The 18,759-nt window shown below is 44.0% G+C and overlaps 2 protein-coding genes across 4 annotated transcripts in view; one reads left to right on the top strand and one right to left on the bottom strand.

The window, feature by feature from the left end:
• The window catches only part of slc26a10 (solute carrier family 26 member 10), a 100,123-nt gene extending 92,769 nt beyond the window's left edge, over positions 1-7,354 (top strand). Inside the window, exon 18 of the mRNA XM_073071150.1 lies at positions 7,234-7,354. Coding sequence (XP_072927251.1) covers positions 7,234-7,266 — 33 coding nt within the window. The 3' untranslated portion in view covers positions 7,267-7,354. The remainder of the gene's footprint in view (positions 1-7,233) is intronic.
• LOC140741214 (beta-1,4 N-acetylgalactosaminyltransferase 1-like) overlaps positions 1,037-18,759 on the bottom strand; it is a 63,621-nt gene continuing 45,898 nt past the window's right edge. For all 3 annotated transcript variants that reach the window (XM_073071151.1, XM_073071153.1, XM_073071152.1), the window contains exons 10-12: positions 17,583-17,723; positions 9,651-9,888; positions 1,037-7,317 (exon numbers count right to left, since the gene is read on the bottom strand). In XM_073071151.1, coding sequence (XP_072927252.1) covers positions 7,100-7,317; positions 9,651-9,888; positions 17,583-17,723 — 597 coding nt within the window. In that variant the 3' untranslated portion in view covers positions 1,037-7,099. The remainder of the gene's footprint in view (positions 7,318-9,650; positions 9,889-17,582; positions 17,724-18,759) is intronic.

Genomic DNA, 18,759 nt, shown 5'->3' with positions numbered 1-18,759 from the left:
TGTATGGGGTACCTTGTCAAATGCCTTGCTGAAATCCATATACACTACATCTACTGCTCTACCTTCATTAATGTGTTTAGTCACATCCTCAAAAAATTCAGTCAGGCTCACAAGGCACGACCTGCCTTTCACAAAGCCAAGCTGACTATTCCTGATTGTATTATGCCTCTTTAAATGTTCATCAATCCTGCCTCTCAGGATCTTCTCCATCAACTTACCAACCACTGAAGTAAGACTCACTGGTCTATAATTTCCTGAGCTATCTCTATTCCCTTTCCTGAATAATGGAGCAACATCCATAACTCTCCAATCCTCTGGAACCTCTCCCGTTCCCCATTGATCACTAGAGTCTCAGCAATCTCCTCCCTCGCCTCCCACAGTAGCCTGGGGTACATCTCGTCTAGTCCCGGTGACTTGATGCTTTCCAAAAGCTCCTGCACATCCTCTTTCTTAATATCTACATGCTCAAGCTTTTCAGTCCGCTGTGAGTCATCCCTACAATCGCCAAGATCCTTTTCTGTAGTGAGTACTGAAGCAAAGTATTAATTTAGTACCTCTGTTATCTTCTCCGGTTCCATATACACTTTTCCACTGTCACACTTGATTGGTCTTATTCTCTCACATCTTATCCTCTTGATCTTCACATACTTGTAGAATGCCTTGGGGTTTTCCTTAATCCTGTCTGCCAAGTTCTTCTCATGGCCCCTTCTGGCTCTCCTAATTTCTTTCTTAAGCTCCTTCCTGCTAACTTTATAATCTTCTAGATCTCTGTCATTACCTAGCGTTTTGAACCTTTCGTAAGCTCTTCTTTTCTTCTTGACTAGATTTATTACAGCCTTTGTACACCATGGTTCCTGTACCCTACCATCCTTTCCCTGTCTCATTGGAACGTACCTATGCAGAACTCCACGCAAATATCCCCTGAACATTTGCCACATTTTTTCTGTACATTTCCCTGAGAACATCTGTTCCCAATTTATGCTTACAAGTTCCTGCCTGATAGATAGATAGATAGATAGATAGATAGATAGATACTTTATTCATCCCCATGGGGAAATTCAACTTTTTTTTTCCAATGTCCCATACACTTGCTGTAGCAAAACTAATTACATACAATACTTAACTCAGTAAAAAAAAATATGATATGCATCTGAATCACCGTCTCAAAAAGCATTAATAGCTTTTAAAAAGTTCTTAAGTCCTGGAGGTAGAATTGTAAAGCCTAATGGCATTGGGGAGTATTGACCTCTTCATCCTGATAGCCCTATATGATAGCCCCATATTTCCCCTTACTCCAATTAAACACTTTCCTAACTTGTCTGTTCCTATCCCTCTCCAATGCTACGGTGAAGGAGATAGAATTGTGATCACTATCTCCAAAATGCTCTCCCACTGAGAGATCTGACACCTGACCAGGTTCATTTCCCAATACCAGATCAAGTACAGCCTCTCCTCTTGTAGGCTTATCTACATATTGTGTCAAGAAACCTTCTTGAACACACCTAGCAAACTCCACCCCATCTAAACCCCTCACTCTAGGGACATACCAATCGATATTTGGGAAATTAAAATCTCCCACCACGACAACCCTGTTATTACACCTTTCCAGGATCTGTCTCCCTATCTGCTCCTCGATGTCCCTGTTACTATTGGGTGATCTATAAAAAACACCCAGTAGAGTTGTTGACCCCTTCCTGTTCCTAACTTCCACCCACAGAGACTCCGTAGACAATCCCTCCATGTCTTCCTCCTTTTCTGCAGCCGTGATACTATCTCTGATCAATAGTGTTAAAAGTTGTGAGGGTTTCTGCCTCGAGCACCTCCTCAGACAGTGTGGTCCACATTCCACCCTCCCTCTGGTTGAGTCTCCTTCAGACTCGCACTAATCTCCTTCTCCTCACCTTAAATGTATGCCCTCTAGGCTTATCTCAGCATGGGGAAAAGTTTCATACTATGATCCTTATAATCTTGATCTCTATTTGGTCCTCCCTCAGCTTCCTATGCTACACAGGAAATCAAACCTAGCCCATCCATCTTCATAATCTCCAGGTCTAAAGATAGAATCTCTTTACAATATCTGAAATGTCAGTTTGAACTGACGCCTCAAAACTAAACTGGGATTACAAAACAACTTGGGGCATTTTACAGCATAAAAGGTGTTATACCAATAAACTTTGTCATTGTAAACACTACAAAACTTATTACTAAAGGAACTGATCAGAGGCTAAAAATAAGAACTTATATTACAATATAAAATTTTGCATTTCAAATCAAAGAACATTTTCCCACAGGTAATTTTTACATATCCTCATTTTGTGAAGTTTTCCGTGTTAATAATTTAAACACCATTATTCGGTTACCAATCATACATTGTCATCAATCCGTTTACAGTATCGCTTTATAACCCTCTATCACATCAGCTCTCAGGATTGTGCCTGTCATTCTCATTTATCATCAAGTTTATTAGGCATATTTAAGTGGAGGTAGGTAATATTTAAATATTCAGGGAAAGGAGGGCTCGCAGGGTTTGCTGCACAAGGGGCATTGAGGCCATGTTCATATTGATTACTGGGGCAGGCTTGAGGGGGTCAGTTAGCCTGTTCCTGCTCCTACTCTCTTATAAACGCAAGAGATTCTGCAGGTGCTGGAAATCTTGAGTAAAATGCTGGAGGACCTCAGCAAGTCAGGCAGCATCTATGGAGAGGAGTAAACAGTCCCAATGTTGCAGGCAAAAACCTTAATCGGGATTGGAAAGGAAGGGGGAAGAAGGCAGGATAAGAAGGAGAGGGGAGTGGAAGGAGTACAAGCTGGTAGGTGAGACCAGGTGAGGGGGAAGGTGGGTAGGTGGGGGAAGCTGAATGATGTAAGAAAGGGGATAGATGAAAGAGGTAAAGTGCTGAAGAAGAAGAAGAAGAAGAAGAAGAAGAAGAAGAAGAAGAAGAAGAAGAAACTAGGGGAGAGGTGATAGGCAGGTGAGAAGAAGGGATGAGAAGGTAACCAGAATGGGGAATGGTAAAGGAGAGAAGGGGGGAGGAATTACCGGAAGTTTGAGAAATCGATGTTCATGCCATCAGGTTGGAGGCTACTCAAATGGAATATGAGGTGTTGCTCCTCCAACCTGAGCATTGCCTCAGAGTGGAAGTAGATGAGGCCAGGGATTGGCATATCAGCATGGGAATGGGAAGTCGAATTGAAATTGGTGGCCACCAGGAGATCTTGGCTATTGCAACAAATAGAGTAAAGGGAGATGAAGCATCTCCCCCCAATCTTATGTTCTCTCTGTGTTTCAAGACAAACATAATAAACAAACTGTACATAATTCTGGTCACTTATCTACAGGAAAGATATAAATAAGAATGAAAGAGTGCAGAGAAAATTTTATAAGGATACTGTTGGGACTCCAGGACCTAAATTATAGGGAAAGATTGAATAGGTTAGGACTTTATTCCCTGGCTGGTAGGAGAATGAGGGGAGATGTGATAGAGGAATACAATATTATGAGGGCTATTATGAAGACTGCAAGCGGGCTTTTTCCACTGCTGGGATAGACTAGAATTAGAGGTCAAAGGTAAAGGGTGAAAGCTGAAATATTTAAGGGAATCCTGAGGAGGAAATTCTTCACTGAGAGATGGTGAGAGTGTGGAACAAGTAGAAGTGGTGGATGCAGGTTCAATTGCAACATTTAAGAGAAATCTGGATAATCACATGGATGGAAGGGGTATGGAGGGCTATGATCCAGCTGCAGATTGATAGGACTAGGCAGAAAGTTTAGTATCAACTGGATGGACTGAAAGGCCTGTTTCTGTGCTGTAGTCCTCTATTTCACCCAGACCACAGCACTTCCTCAGACGGAAGCTGAATCACAACCCAAGTGCTAGCTATTTAACCAAGCCAATATCTGAGAACATCCAGTTCCTTACTTCCACATATAATGCAGGGTGATACACCCAGTGTAGTACTGTCCAAGGTGCTGCTTTCAAATGAGATGCTGGCTCTCACTTCATACGAAGTTCAATTATTGTCATGGTGGGTTGCTGTTTTCTTCTACCTCTGGTAAGGCAATGTGGACTTAGCTTTATTTTGTAACTTAACAAATTTCTAGGTTCTGGACTACTGAATTGAACTAAAGGTGTTTGCAAAATAAAACAAAGGCACTTGCTACAACCAGCATTTTGCATTGTTGTAATGCATAGAGTATAGAAACAGGCCTTTCAGCCCAGCAAGTCTGTGCTGACCATGAATTATCCATTTACACTGATCCCATCTTTTATCCTCCCCCCCCATCTCTAGCTATATTCTACCAGTCATGTATTCACTAGGGGACATTTGCAATGTTCAATTAACCTGCCAACCTGCATGCCTTTGGGATGTTTGAGGAAACCCATTTGGTTACAGGGAGAACCTGCAAACTCCACACAGACAGCACAGGTCGGATTTGGACCCAGGTCTCTGGCATTGTGAGGCAACAGCTCTACCCGCTGCGCCACTATGCCACCATTCTTATGCCATTGAGATGGCTTCCAAGGCACAGCTGTGCATTTTGTACTTAGAACCACAGTGCCATTATTCACAGAGCTAAGTTATACAGCACAATTGAGATGTTACACCAGTACTTGGTGTTGGAACTGCAAGGTATACACTAAAACAGAAATGTAGCCAAAAGGAACACACACAAAATGCTGGTGGAACGCAGCAGGTCAGGCAGCATCTATAGGGAGAAGCACAGTCAACGTTTTGGGTTGAGACCATTCATCAGGACTAACAAAAAAAGGAGATAGTAAGAGATTTGAAAGGGGGAGACCCGAATTGATAGGAGAAGACAGGAGGGGGAGGGATGAAGCCTAGAGCTGGGAAGTTGATTGGCAAAAGGGATACAAGGCTAGAGAAGGGGGAAGAATCATAGGATGGTAGGCCTTGGAAGAAAGAAAGGGAGAGGGGAGCACCAGAGGAAGATGGAGAATGGGCAAGGAGTTATTGTGAGAGGGGAAAAGAGAGAGAGGAAAAAAATATATATATGAAATAAAAATAAATAAATAAATAAATAAATAAATAAATAAATAAATAGGGGAGGAGGAGCATTAACGGAAGTTAGAGAAATCAATGTTCATGCCATCAGGTTGGAGGCTACCCAGCCGGTATATAAGGTGTTGTTCCTCCAACCTGAGTGTGGCTTCATCTTGACAGTAGAGGAGGCCATGGATAGACATATCAGAATGGGAATGGGACGTGGAATTAAAATGTGTGGCCACTGGGAGATCCTGCTTTCTCTGGCGGACCGAGCGTAGGTGTTCAGCGAAACAGTCTCCCAGTCTGTGTCGGGTCTCACCAATATATAAAAGGCCGCACCAGGAGCACCCAACACAGTATACCACACCAGCCGACTCACAGGTGAAGTGTCGCCTCACCTGGAAGGACTGTCTGGGGCCCTGAATGGTGGTGAGGGAGGAAGTGTAAGGGCAGGTGTAGCACTTGTTCTGCTTACAAGGATAAGTGCCAGGAGGGAGATCGGTGGGAAGGGAGGGGGGGACGAGTGGACAAGGGAGTCACATAGGGAGTGATCCCTGTGGAAAACAGAAAGTGGAGGGGGGGCAGAAGGAAAGATGTTCTTGGTAGTGGGATCCCATTGGAGGTGGCAGAAGTTACGGAGAATTATATGTTGGACACGGAGGCTGGTGGGGTGGTAGGTGAGGACAAGAGGAACCCTATCCCTAATAGGGTGGCAGGAGGATGGGGTGAGGGCAGATGTGCGGGAAATGGGAGAGATGCGTTTGAGAGCAGAGTTGATGGTGGACGAAGGGAAGCCCCTTTGTTTAAAAAAGGAAGACATCTCCTTCGTCCTGGAATGAAAAGCCTCATCCTGAGAGCAGATGCAGCGGAGATGGAGGAATTGCAAGAAGGGGATGGCATTTTTGCAAGAGACAGAGTGGGAAGAGGAATAGTCCAGTTAGCTCTGAGAGTCCGTGGGCTTATAGCAGACATCAGTAGATAGGCTGTCTCCAGAGATAGAGACAGAGGGATCAAGGAAGGGGAGGGAGGTGTCAGAAACGGACCAGGTAAATTTGAGGGCAGGGTGGGAGTTGGAGGCAAAGTTGATGAAGTCAATGAGCTCAGCATACGTGCAGGAGGCAGCGCCAATGCAGTCATCGATGTAGCGAAGGAAAAGTGGGGGACGGATACCCCTGTAGGCTTGGAACATGGGCTGTTCCACAAAGCCAACAAAAAGCCAGGCATAGCTGGGATCTTTTCTCCGTTAGTCCTGATGAAGGGTCTCGACCCGAAACATCAACTGTACTTCTCCCTATAGATGCTGCCTGGCCTGCTGTGTTCCACCAGCATTTTGTGTGTGTTGCTTGAATTTCCAGCACCTGCAGATTTCCTCGTGTAGCCAAAAGGAACTGGATATAGCCCCTTGAAGCCATTTTGCATATTCCTCACACCTCATGTCCCCAATTAGCCTGGGTCATCAATCCTCTGCAACTTCTTGTGTCTCCATTAAAAATATTACTGATATCAAAATACTTAGAAAATGATAACTGGATTGAGCAGAGTCAATATGGTTTATGGAAGGTGAAGCGTGCGTAACTAATCCAGTGGCGGGCATATTCAACGAAGCACAAGGGGAGCGCCAGTGAGAGTGGTGTGTTTGCATTCAATAACATCCCACAAAGAGGTTGCTGGGTGCAGTGAGTGGCTGCAACAAATGGGGTACATTTGAAAGGAAGATTGTGAAAGAGAAAAAGGGGAATAGGAACAGAAAGTGATCAAAAGGGTTACAGTAGAAGGGGTATAGCGTGGAGTATGAGCACCAGGAGTCATCCACCAGCTTCTGATCCTTCACTGCACATTCTTTGAAATTCCATGTAAAGATGTTTTCTTCTAGTCACCTATCTGCAGTTGCAGGTTTTATAGGACTGGAAGAGGCCCTGAGGCAGGTGAGGTTGCACTCTGTGTCCTCAGTAGCATCTACTTTGTTCACAAGGGCTATGCTTGATAATGGTAATGTGGGTGAGCTGCCGTGTGTCTGTGGGAAGAGATGGGAATTAGTGATAAAACACTGAGGCACTTCCCTTCCCCACCAAACGGAAGACCTGAAGTCACATTAGCTGCTCTTGATGCACTTAAGCCGGTTCTTGAAGTACAGCTGTTTCTCTTGTGTCTGGCCATGCTCTCCCGTATTCCAGCCATAACGTGATTCTTTGTACATTTTGTCATTCTTGGTTTGCTTTGTCCAAGGCATCACGATTTTGGAAGCATGGTCAACTTTGATGTCACTGCAAGAGCCAACGTGGAGCATGCCCAGACCATCGACGAAAAACTCTGCACAGGAAGCAATGAGTCCATGCAGTCAGAAATTGGGTAGGATGAACTTTTCTCTCCCTAACAAACATGGTGTCCCCTTGAGCCCCAAGCTGACCTTCTGACCTTCAGTCACTTCCAGCACAATGTCTGCAGACCAGCTCCATGACAATGCCCAGTTTGGCCCTTGTTGATATCTTCCATCCCATTGGCCACTGCTCCAACCAAATGATTCCCATCATGTTTAATCTGATCCCCTTTCCATCCCATCTACCTTCTAGAGAGAATGTTCACACCATAATACCATCAGACTAACTCTCAATTAACCACATTCTGCAAATGGGCAGTACAATGAACTGGCAAGAAGTTACATTTGAGGTTGAGGTTATGTTTCTGATACAACTGGGCAGGTAAAGAATTTAAGTTATTTTCCACTGGAAAACCCAAATTCAAATCATTGATCATCCCTTTTCTGCCTGTAACTAGGATGCTGCTCTACCTAAGGCCCTCCTCATCATCTTTGGTCTTCCATGCTTAGGATGAAGATGGCTCTGACCAGGCACATGGCTTGTCCTTTGCTGCCTTCTGCATGTAAATTTAAGTCATTCCCATAATCGCTGGCCATTCCGAAGTTCTATTTGCCCCAAAGCCAATACCAATAATTTAGAGCATGGTAAGGTCCCACAGAGGAAATTGTCCCACAATTGGGCTGCAGTCAGCCTAGGTGCCCCGAACACAGTTTTATTTAGCATCAACCCTGTCAAAAAACCACAAAATTACTCACAAACAATATTGAGAGGGAAAATAAATCAGTTATAATTGAATGGCCGAGCAGACTCAATAGGTTTAAATGGCCTAATTCTGTTTCTATGGTCTTCAGTGACAGAAGTCCTGGTGAACAAAATCTATGCTGGTATAGAGACCTTGTGTGCCAATCGACTGGGTGGTGGGCGGGGGCTAGGGGGCAGAGACAATGATCCAAGAATTGATGTTGGTTTATTATTGTCACGTGTACCCAAGTACAATGAATAGCTTTTGTTTACATGCATTCTGGATAGATCCTTCCATACATCAGAACATCGAGGAAAACCAATAACAGAATGCTGAATGCAGTATTAGAGTTGCAGAGAAGGTGCAGTGCAAGGTAGACAATAAGGTCACGACAAGGTAGGTTAGGAGGTCAAGAGGTAGGTTGGTCGCACAAGATGTGTCAATGAGAACCCCACACCAGCAAAAGTACCAGTGCTCTTACACACACGCATGTGCACACACACACACAGAAACACAAGCACATGGACACACCCACAGACCCACACAGAAACAAACACGTATGAGTGTGGACGCCCATGTATACATGCAGCAGCACACTCAATAGCACACGTAAATGTACAACACACACAGCAATACAGATCGACATACACCGAGGCACACCCACACACAAGCAGAGACACACACACACCAATACACACACACACACCAATACGTACCAATACACACACACCCACACACAAGCAGACACACAGACACACCAATACACACACACACACACACACAAGCAGAGACACACAGACACACCAATACACACACACACACGCAGAGACACACAGACACACCAATACACACACACACACACAAGCAGAGACACACAGACACACCAATACACACACACACACGCAGAGACACACAGACACACCAATACACACACACACACACACAAGCAGAGACACACAGACACACCAATACACACACACACCCACACACAAGCAGACACACAGACACACCAACACACACACACACACACACAAGCAGAGACACAGACACACCAACACACACACACACGCAGAGACACACAGACACACCAACACACACACACACACACGCAGAGACACAGACACACCAATACACACACACACACACAAGCAGAGACACACAGACACACCAACACACACACACACACAAGCAGAGACACAGACACACCAACACACACACACAAGCAGAGACACACAGACACACCAACACACACACACACACACACACACACAAGCAGAGACACACAGACACACCAATACACACACACGCACACACAAGCAGAGACACACAGACACACCAACACACACACACACACACACACACACACAATGCTGGCTCAGTGACTGAGCAGGTTCTGGGTCTCATATAAAGTTTAGGCTTTAGAAGCAGTATGTGTCTTTCTGATCAGGAATAACACATTGATCTCGAGTGGCCCAAAATGGTCTTTCCCAAGTTTTTTCTGGGCTTTGTCTTACACTATCTTCTAAATGTCCACCTTTTACTTTCCCCACCCTGTCCCAAGACACACCCTGACATTGACTCACCTAAATGTCCTTGTCTTGTAATGTGAGGGTCAAACCCCACCAGTTGCATCTTTTCTGTCCGTGCCATGAAAAAATTAATTATGGCGTCCGTAACCACACAGTTGGGGAATCCTTCCACTTTGTGGTAGTATCCTTTCTGGATCTTCAAGCAGTCTCCCTCTTTGCCACCCTGCTCCACGCTTAGTTTATGTTGAAATGTTGCTGAATATTTGGTTACCTCTCTCACTGAGCCTCCCACCTATAACAAGAAAGAAAGGAGAAGATTTCTTTTTGTGGCTATTTGTTATCAGCACATTTTTATACTTTATATTTCCTTATTGAAGGAGAATATTATGGAACAAACTGCAAGAGGAAGTGGTTGAGACAGGTATAGTATTATCTGTTATTGATCTACCTCGACACACTGTGCAATGATCTGATCTGTATGGTCAGTATGCAAGACAAGCTTTCCACCGTATGATGGCACATGTGACAAAAATAAACCCATACTAATATCAGTCTGAGTTTCTCCATTGATTCAAAGATTAGCTTTATTTGTTACATGTACATCAGGACATACGTATAGCGAAATGAGTCCTTTGCATCAAATCATAGCAGGAAGAATTGTGCTGGGGCCAGGCAGCATGTGTTGTCATGCTTCTGCACCAACATAGCATACCTACAACTTACTGACTCGAACCCATATGTGTTTGCAATGTGGGAAGAAATGGGATCATCCAGAGGAAACCCACTTGGTCACGGAGAAAACTTACAAACTCCCACTGCTACAGCCAGCAGCGGGAATTGAACCCCGACCAGTGACTACTGGCACTGTGCAGCAATTGCGTGTTTTACACAAGGTACAATTTACAGCAGCCAATTAATTACGGCATCCGTAACAACACAGTTGGGGAATCCTTCCACTTTGTGGTAGTATCCTTTCTGGATCTTCAAGCAGTCTCCCTGTTTGCCACCCTGCTCCACGCTTAGTTTATGTTGAAATGTTGCTGAATATTTCAACAATATTTGCACGCCTTTGGCATATGGGAAAAAACCAGAACACCCAAGGGATGCCCGCTCAGTCACGGGGAGAATGGGCAAACTCAGGAATTAACCCAGCTCTCTGGAACTGTGAAGCAGCGACTCTACCTGCTTCATTGGAGTCAAGCTGGTCAACCTATCATTTGCCAGTAGCTGTTATGTGAAGTGAGGACAATCATCTGGCAATCTGTCTCCAACTGTGGCCCCTCTTGAGGAGGTTGGACTTCAGGATCCTGAGCTGCCAACATTGTTGGAAGGGTGTAGTAATAAAAGGGTTAAATTGACCTGTTCAATATTTATTCTCATTGATGGGGTACAATGTTGGTTAATGCAAAGTCATCCTCTTTGGAGGGAAGTGTAGAAGATCAAATGATTATTTAAATGATAAAAATTTGCAGAGGCATTTGGGAGTGCCTTTGTTGATTTGCAGGTATAACAGGTTATCAGGAAGGCATTGTGAGAGGAATCAAATTTAAGAGCAGGGAGGTTATGCTGCAACTGCACAGGGTACAGGTGAGGCCGCATCTGGAGTACTCTGTGCAGTTCTGGTCTTCTTACTTGGGGAAAGACATACTGGCTTTGGAGGCAGTGTGGAGAAGGTTCACCAGGTTGATTCTGGAGATGAGTGGGTTAGCCTAAGAAGAGTGATTGAGTTGCCTGGGATTTTGTTCCCTAGGATTCAGTTTAAGACATAGTTATGTAGATCTTTGGTTAGTAGGAGAAGAAAGGGTTATGGAGAAAAAGCGGGTAGATGGAGCTGAGTCCATGGCCAGATCAGTCATGATCTTATTGAATATCAGAGCAAGCTTGACAGGCCAGATAGCCCACTCCTGCTCCTGTTTCTTATGGTCTTAGGAAATGGAATTGGAATTGGTTTATTATTGTCACAGCTACTGTACTGAGGCACAGTGACAAGCTTGCCTTGCATACTGTTTATAAAGATCAAATCACCACACAGTGTATCGAGGTAGAACAAGCTAAATCAATAATAGAATGCAGAATAAAGTGTAACAGCTACAGGGAAAGTGCAGCACAAGTAAACAATAAGGTGTAGGATCATAACAAGGTGGATTGTGAGGTCTAGAGTCCATTTTATCATACCAGGAAGCCATTCAATAATGGGGTAGAAGCTATACTTAAGCCTGGTGGTAAATGCATTCAGACTTTTGTATCTTCTGCCTGATGGAAGGGGGGAGAAGAGAGAATGGGTGAGATCTTTGATTATGTTGGCTGCTTTACTGAAGCAGAGGGGATTGTTGACGGAGTCCATAGAGGGGACACTTTCCATGACATTCCAAGCTACGTCCACAACTCTTTGCAGTATTTTACAGCCACATACAGAGTAGGTGCCAAACCAAACTATGATTCATCCATACAGAGTGCTTTCTATGGTTCTTATGTTCTTAAGTGAGCATTGGAGACATGTTGACATTCCTTGTCCATTCGGAGTTACCCTGAGTTTTCTTAAACTGCTGAATGTTGTTTAATGCACTGTACTATGGCACGTGGCCAAGTGGATAAGGCGTCGGTCTAGTGATCTGAAGGTCACTGGTTCGAGCCTTGGCCGAGGCAGCATGTTGTGTCCTTGAGCAAGGCACTTAACCACACATTGCTCTGCGATGACGCCGGTGCCAAGTTGTATGGGTCCTAATGCCCTTCTGGGCCACTTCAGAGCCAACCACGTCGGCGTGAGAATAGAGTGGGTACAACAACAATAAAACAGGATTTACACAGTGTCTTTCATTAATAAAAGATCCCTAGGCACTTCACCCTGACACTATCAGGCAACTGTTGACACTGGGCTGCATAAGGAAGTATTCTGACAAAGCTTGGCCAAAGGGGTAGCTTTCAAGAAACATTGTAAAGGAGACCAGAGAGTCTCAGCAACTTGCCAGCTGAAAGCACAGCCCAATGTTATGGATAGGGGCCAGAACTGGAGGAACACAGAGTTTTCAGATGGATGTAGCATTGGAATTGGGAGTAGGGCACCGTCCTGAAGCAACAAACATCCTGCGAGAGGAACTCAATGGATCAAACAGTATCTATGCGGGAGGAAAGAAAATGTCGATGCTTCCAGTTGAAACTCTGTATCAGGTCTGTGAAATCTTGAAATCTGAACATCTGGAAACTTTTAGCTGATATTTAGAATTTTTCCCACACTTACGATGTCATATGCTGTCAAATTTTGAACACGGGGATTAAAGTTCACATCCACCTTGGTGTTGCAATTTGATGATTCATTCAACCTACTCAATTCCAGGAAAATTTCTACACAAACTATGTCCTAAAAAAATTGTGTAACTCAATAAGTCCCTTTCCTGAATAGCCAGTGGAGACATTATGGTCCCAGCTGGTGTCTGCTGAAATGAGCAGTACTTTACCAATTGCCTTTATTATCTCTTCACACAGATTCCAATCAAGCCCTCGTTCATGGTAAATGGAAAATATGAAGTCAACTGAAAAAGCTTCAGAAGAGCTAAAAGAGAGGTGTGCTGATGCAAGAATGAAGATAAAAGAAGATGGTGTTGTAGAGGAAGCATCATTGGAGGTACCCTATCCAGATCCATCACGGCTTGGTAGGGCAACTGCTCTCCCTAAGACCACAAGAAATTGCAGAGTTGTGAACACAGCCCAGCCTCCCCTCCATTGACTCCGTCTACACCTCTTGAATTGAATTGAATGACTTTATTTCTTACATCCTTCACAAACATGATGAGTTAAAATCTTTATGTTATGTCTCCGGCTAAATGTGCAACGTGCAAGCACAGTAATTTATAATAATTAATAATAAATTGAACAGTCAATGTAATATAGAGTACACTTAAATCAGCGTGAGTTAATCAGTCAAGCTGTCCTGGAGCCTGTTGGTCCTGGCTTTTATGCTGCGGTACCGTTTCCCAGATGGTAGCAGCTGGAATAGTTTGTGGTTGGGATGACTTGGGTCCCCGATGATCCTTCAGGCCCTTTTTTTCACACCTGTCTTTACAAGTGTCCTGGATAGTGGGAAGTTCACATCTACAGATGCGCTGGGCTGTCTGCACCACTCTCTGCAGAGTCCTGCGATTGAGGGAAGTAGAGTTCCCGTACCAGGCAGTGATACAGCAGATCAGGATGCTGTCAATTGTGCCCCTGTAGAAAGTTCCTAGGATTTGGGAGCCCCTACCAAACATCCTCAACCGTCTGAGGTGAAAGAGGTGCTGTTGTGCCTTTTTCACCACACAGCCGGTGTGTACAGACCATGTGAGATCCTCGGTGATGTGGATGCTGAGGAACTTAAAGCTGTTCACTCTCTCAACCCCAGATCCATTGATGTCAATAGGGGTTGGCCTGCCTGCATTCCTCCTTTAATCCATAACCAGCTCCTTTGTTTTTCAGACATTGAGGGAGAGATTGTTTTCTTGACACCACTGTGTCAGAGAGATGACTTCTTTCCTGTAGGCCACCTCGTTATTGTTTGAGATTGGGCCAATCAATGTAGTGTCATCAGCAAATTTAATTAGCAGATTGGAGCTGTGGGTGGCAATACAGTCATGAGTATACAGGGAGTAAAGAAAGGGACTCAGTACACAGCCCTGAGGGGCTCCTGTATTGAGAGTCAGAGGGGTGGAGGTGAGGGAGCCCACTCTTACCATCTGCTGGTGATCTGTGTAGACCCTGATGTAGAGATGGCAACCAGTGGTCATTCATAATAATTCCTAAAGAACATTGGTGGCTCAGCCAAGCGACACTGCGAGATGTAACATTCTCAAAACCAGGACCTTGCAATCAGCGCTAATCAGGCATCTGCTTAAATAAGACAACCAACACAGAAACCCTGAGCCTATCAAAATAAACTTAACAAGCTTAAACAGAAAGCACCAGGAGACCGCATTACAAAGAGCAAGTTGCTTGAGAAAAACGTAAGGAACACTGAATGATTAATATCTTTAATTAAACAACAATTAACCAGTTCAGCTGCTCTAAAAGCTTCAGAGACCAGCACTCCCCGGCACCCTACTCAGGCCTGAAGAACTCAATACATATACAAGATGGTAAGATGAGATGTACAAGATGATAATAGGCATAGATCGACTGGATAGCCAGAGTGTTTATCCCAGGGTGGAAATGGCTAATATGAGGGGGCATCATTTTAAGGTGATTGGAGGAAAGTATAGGGGGGATGTCAGAGGTAAATTCCTTACGCAGAGAGTGGTGGGTGCGTGGAACGCCCTGCAAGGAGTGGTGGTAGAGGCTGATATATTAGGGATATTTAAGAAGTTCGTAGGCAGATGGATGATAAAAATGTAGAGTTATGTAGGAGGGAAGGGTTAGATTGCTCTGAGGGTAGGTGAAAAGGTCAGCACAACATTGTGGGCTGAAGGGCCTGTACTGTGCCGTTATGTTCTATGTTGTATGTAAACATAATCAAGGACCCTTCCACCCTGGTCGTCCTCCCTTCTCCCCTCTCCCAAGAGGAAGAAGATGCAAAAACTCGAAAGCACCTACCTCCAACTTCATGGACACTGCTATCAGACCCTCTCGTGAAGTCCTCTCATGACCTAAAAAATGAACTATTGATCTTTCAACCTACCTTATCATTGTCCTTGCACTTTAGTTGCCTGCTCTGGATTCACTCTGTAATTCTAAGGCTATATTCTGCATTGTTACCTTTTGTACTAACTCGATGTACTGATGTATGGAATCATCTGTCTGGATGGCACACAAACAAAAACTGTATCTCACTACATGTGTCAATTAGAAACCAATTACTGATAACAACTTTAGATTCCTCCCTCTCTCTGTTTATATCAAGACTGGCCATTCCTGACCGGCACCCTTCTCTATTTCTTTCATTTCTGTATCTTGGCCTGCTGGCCAAGTACCAGCAGACCAGACCACAACACATTACCACTTTACTGTGTTCTCTGCACATTACACAGAGGAGCTTCACAGCCCCTTGAAAGCCACATAATATCACTCAATCCTTTACCCTCCTCCACCTCCTCTGCCACTGTACCTAGACCAAGTTGTTTTTCACTCTTTCTCAGTTCAGGTGAAGGCTTTCTCCTTCCATAGCTGCTGCCTGTCCTGCTGAGTGCTTTCAGCATTTTCTGTTTCCAACGGCCTATGGGAGTGGAAGGAGGTGACCGTGAATGCCAGGCAAAGAGAATTGGTTATGAAAACAGGAAATGCTGGAAATATTCAGCACTACATGCAATATCCATGAAGAGAGATGAAGTGATCGCTTTAGGTAGATGAGCTTTGTAATAAATGAAAACATTAACTCTCTTTCTTTGCTCACAGATGCTGCCTGACCTGCTGAGTGTTTCTGCTATTTTCTGTCTTCTGCTTCTGATTTGCAGCCCGTTTCTGCCTTACGTTTCCTCCCCTAAATGACATTAGTGAGCCAGTTGGAATATTGGAATTTCCAGCAGATTTCCAGCACATCCTTCACAGCTCACCAATGCTTCTACTTTCTGAGGAGGCTGAAGAGAGCTGGACTGTGCACATCCATAATCACATCATTCTACAGATGCACAGTAGAGAGCATCCTAACATGCTGCATCACTGCACGGTACGGAAACTACACTGTGGCTGACCGGAAGGCTCAACACCGGGTAGTCTAAATTGCCCAACACATCGCTGGCACCAGCCCACCCACTATCAAGGACATACAGTATATACAGAAAGGGGCTGGGAAAGGGCCAGTAACATCATGAAGGATCGTACTTACCATGGTCATGGACTGTTTGTCCCGCTCCCAACAGGGAGGAGGCTACATCGCATCCACACCAGGACCACCAGACTCGAAAACAGTTACTTTCCCCAAACAGCAACACCTCTACCCACTAACCCACCCCTCCACATCCCCATCCACAACTACTTTATTATTTCCCATCAGTCACTTTATGTACAGACACTTTTGTGCCTAATGTCACTTTATGGACATACAATCAATTTATGTATTTATGCTTTATTGTGTGATTTTTAAAAAAAGTTTTATTATTGTGTTCTTTATCTTTTCTGTTTATTTTGTGCTGCATTGGATTCAGAGTAATAATTATTTCATTCTCAGAATCAGAATTCAGATTCAGAATCAGGTTAATTATCACTTGTATGTGACTTGAAACTTGTTAAATTCACAGTTAAACTTGTTAACATCATCGAGGGATCAGCAGTGGAAAGGGTGAATAGTTTCAAGTTCCTGGATGTCAACATCTCTGAAGATCTACCCTGGGTCCAATATATTAATGCAATTAGAAAAATGGCATGATATTAAGAGTCATTAAGAGTTTTGGGGAGGCTTGGTATGACACCAAAGATTCTTGGAGTTTCTACAGATATATCATGGAGATCATTCTAACTGGTTGCTTCATCATCTGGTACGGAGGGGCCAGTGCACAGGATCAGAAAAAGCTGCAGAAAGTTGTGAACTCAGCTAGTTTCAGGGGCACTAGCCTCCCCAGCACTGAGGAAGTACTCAAAAGGTGATGCCTCAAAAATACGGCATGCATCATTAAGGGCCCCCATCTCCCAGGACGTCCCCTCCTCTCATTGCTACCATCAAGGAGGAGGTACAAGAGCCTGAAGACACACACTCAACATTTCAGGAACTCTGCCATCAGAATTCTGAATGGACAATGGGTTCATGAACACTACCTCAATATTTTTTCTCTCTTTTTGCACTATTTATTTAATTTAAATTTCAAACATATTTCTTATTGTAATTTATAGTTTGTTTTAATTATTATGTACTGCAATGTACTGCTGCCGCAAAACAAAAAATTTCACGACATATGCCAGTGAAATTAAACCTGATCCTGATTCTGATTCCGATTCTGATTTTGATTCTGATTCTGACTTGTGGGCTGAAGGGCCTGTTCCTGTGCTTTACTGTTCTATGTTCTGTTTAACTCGAGGCAGAGAGCTTACCATGTCCAAAGTGGTTTTCTCCAGGATCTCCACCATCTTTTCCAGCTTGGTGTCTGAAGCGAAGATGAAGTCATCATCGACCCAGAGCAGATACTTTGTTTTGACCTGGGAGACAGCCAAGTTCCGCCCTGCAAACCAACCCTGTCAGGGGAAGAAAGTTTTCAGCAAAATTAATTTTAATCAGATGACAACTCATCAAATAATGGGTTTGGATGCAGTAGGCCTAGGAGGTGTGGAGCATGCTTTCAGAATTATCACTGTTTTATACTCAAACATTCAAATAAAGAGTGTCTTAAGTGACACATTTTAGACAAGTACAGGATAAGAAGTTACCTAATCTGTCTCCAGATTCACTGAGAAACTCTTTGATCTATGCACAGCTCATTCTGTGTTTTCAGACAGGGATTTTGCCAGGTTACCACAGCAGAGATTAAGAAATCTAGCCCACAGACACATTTTCCAGACTGCCAATTACTAACTGGTGGCCTTCTGTGCCTTGTTGCAGCTATGCTTCAAGTCTATACAAGCCTCGTGGAACTAGGGAACAACAAGCAAAGTATTTGTGCCATGCCAAAATTCATGATGTCCTGGTGCAGAGCCATCTAAAAAACCCGGCTAAGACTAATTCATAAGACATCGCTGGACTTGTGCTACTGAAAGACAGTTGCAAAAACAAAAATGGGAAAGGTTCTGATTTCATTTGTGTTATTTGGCTTTTCCTCAGAGGTTTGCTAAGTTCTTCTTTGTTACATTCTTTTGGTATTTCAAGGCTTTGAATGTCACTGCGAAATGAGGTTCTAGACCAGAGAATGAACTCCATGAGAGTCTTGACACTCAAGATATCTTTCACTAACCGAGCAGAGGCCGCAGGCCCACCAGCTCTTGGCGTGGACAGAGCAAAAGGCTAATTAACTAAAAACAGACTCAGTCTGGCTGGCAATGCATTGGTAGGTGGGCTGACAAACTGTATGATTGATTAAAAAGTGTCTACAGAGGTATATAGGTAGATTAAGTGAAGGGGCAAGAAGTTGTCAGATGGAGTATATGAGGTTATTCACTCTGGACTCTCAGAGATACTGGTACATGAAACACAAAGTTAACATGCAGATACAGCAAGTAATCTGGAAGGCAGATGGAATGTTAGCCTTTATTTCAACTGGTATGGCATATGGAATAG

Source organism: Hemitrygon akajei, chromosome 18, assembly GCF_048418815.1.
Source record: "Hemitrygon akajei chromosome 18, sHemAka1.3, whole genome shotgun sequence".
Lineage (NCBI taxonomy): Eukaryota > Metazoa > Chordata > Chondrichthyes > Myliobatiformes > Dasyatidae > Hemitrygon > Hemitrygon akajei.
The sequence above is the reverse complement of the archived record's forward strand: the minus strand, read 5'-3'. Positions and strand labels throughout refer to the sequence as shown.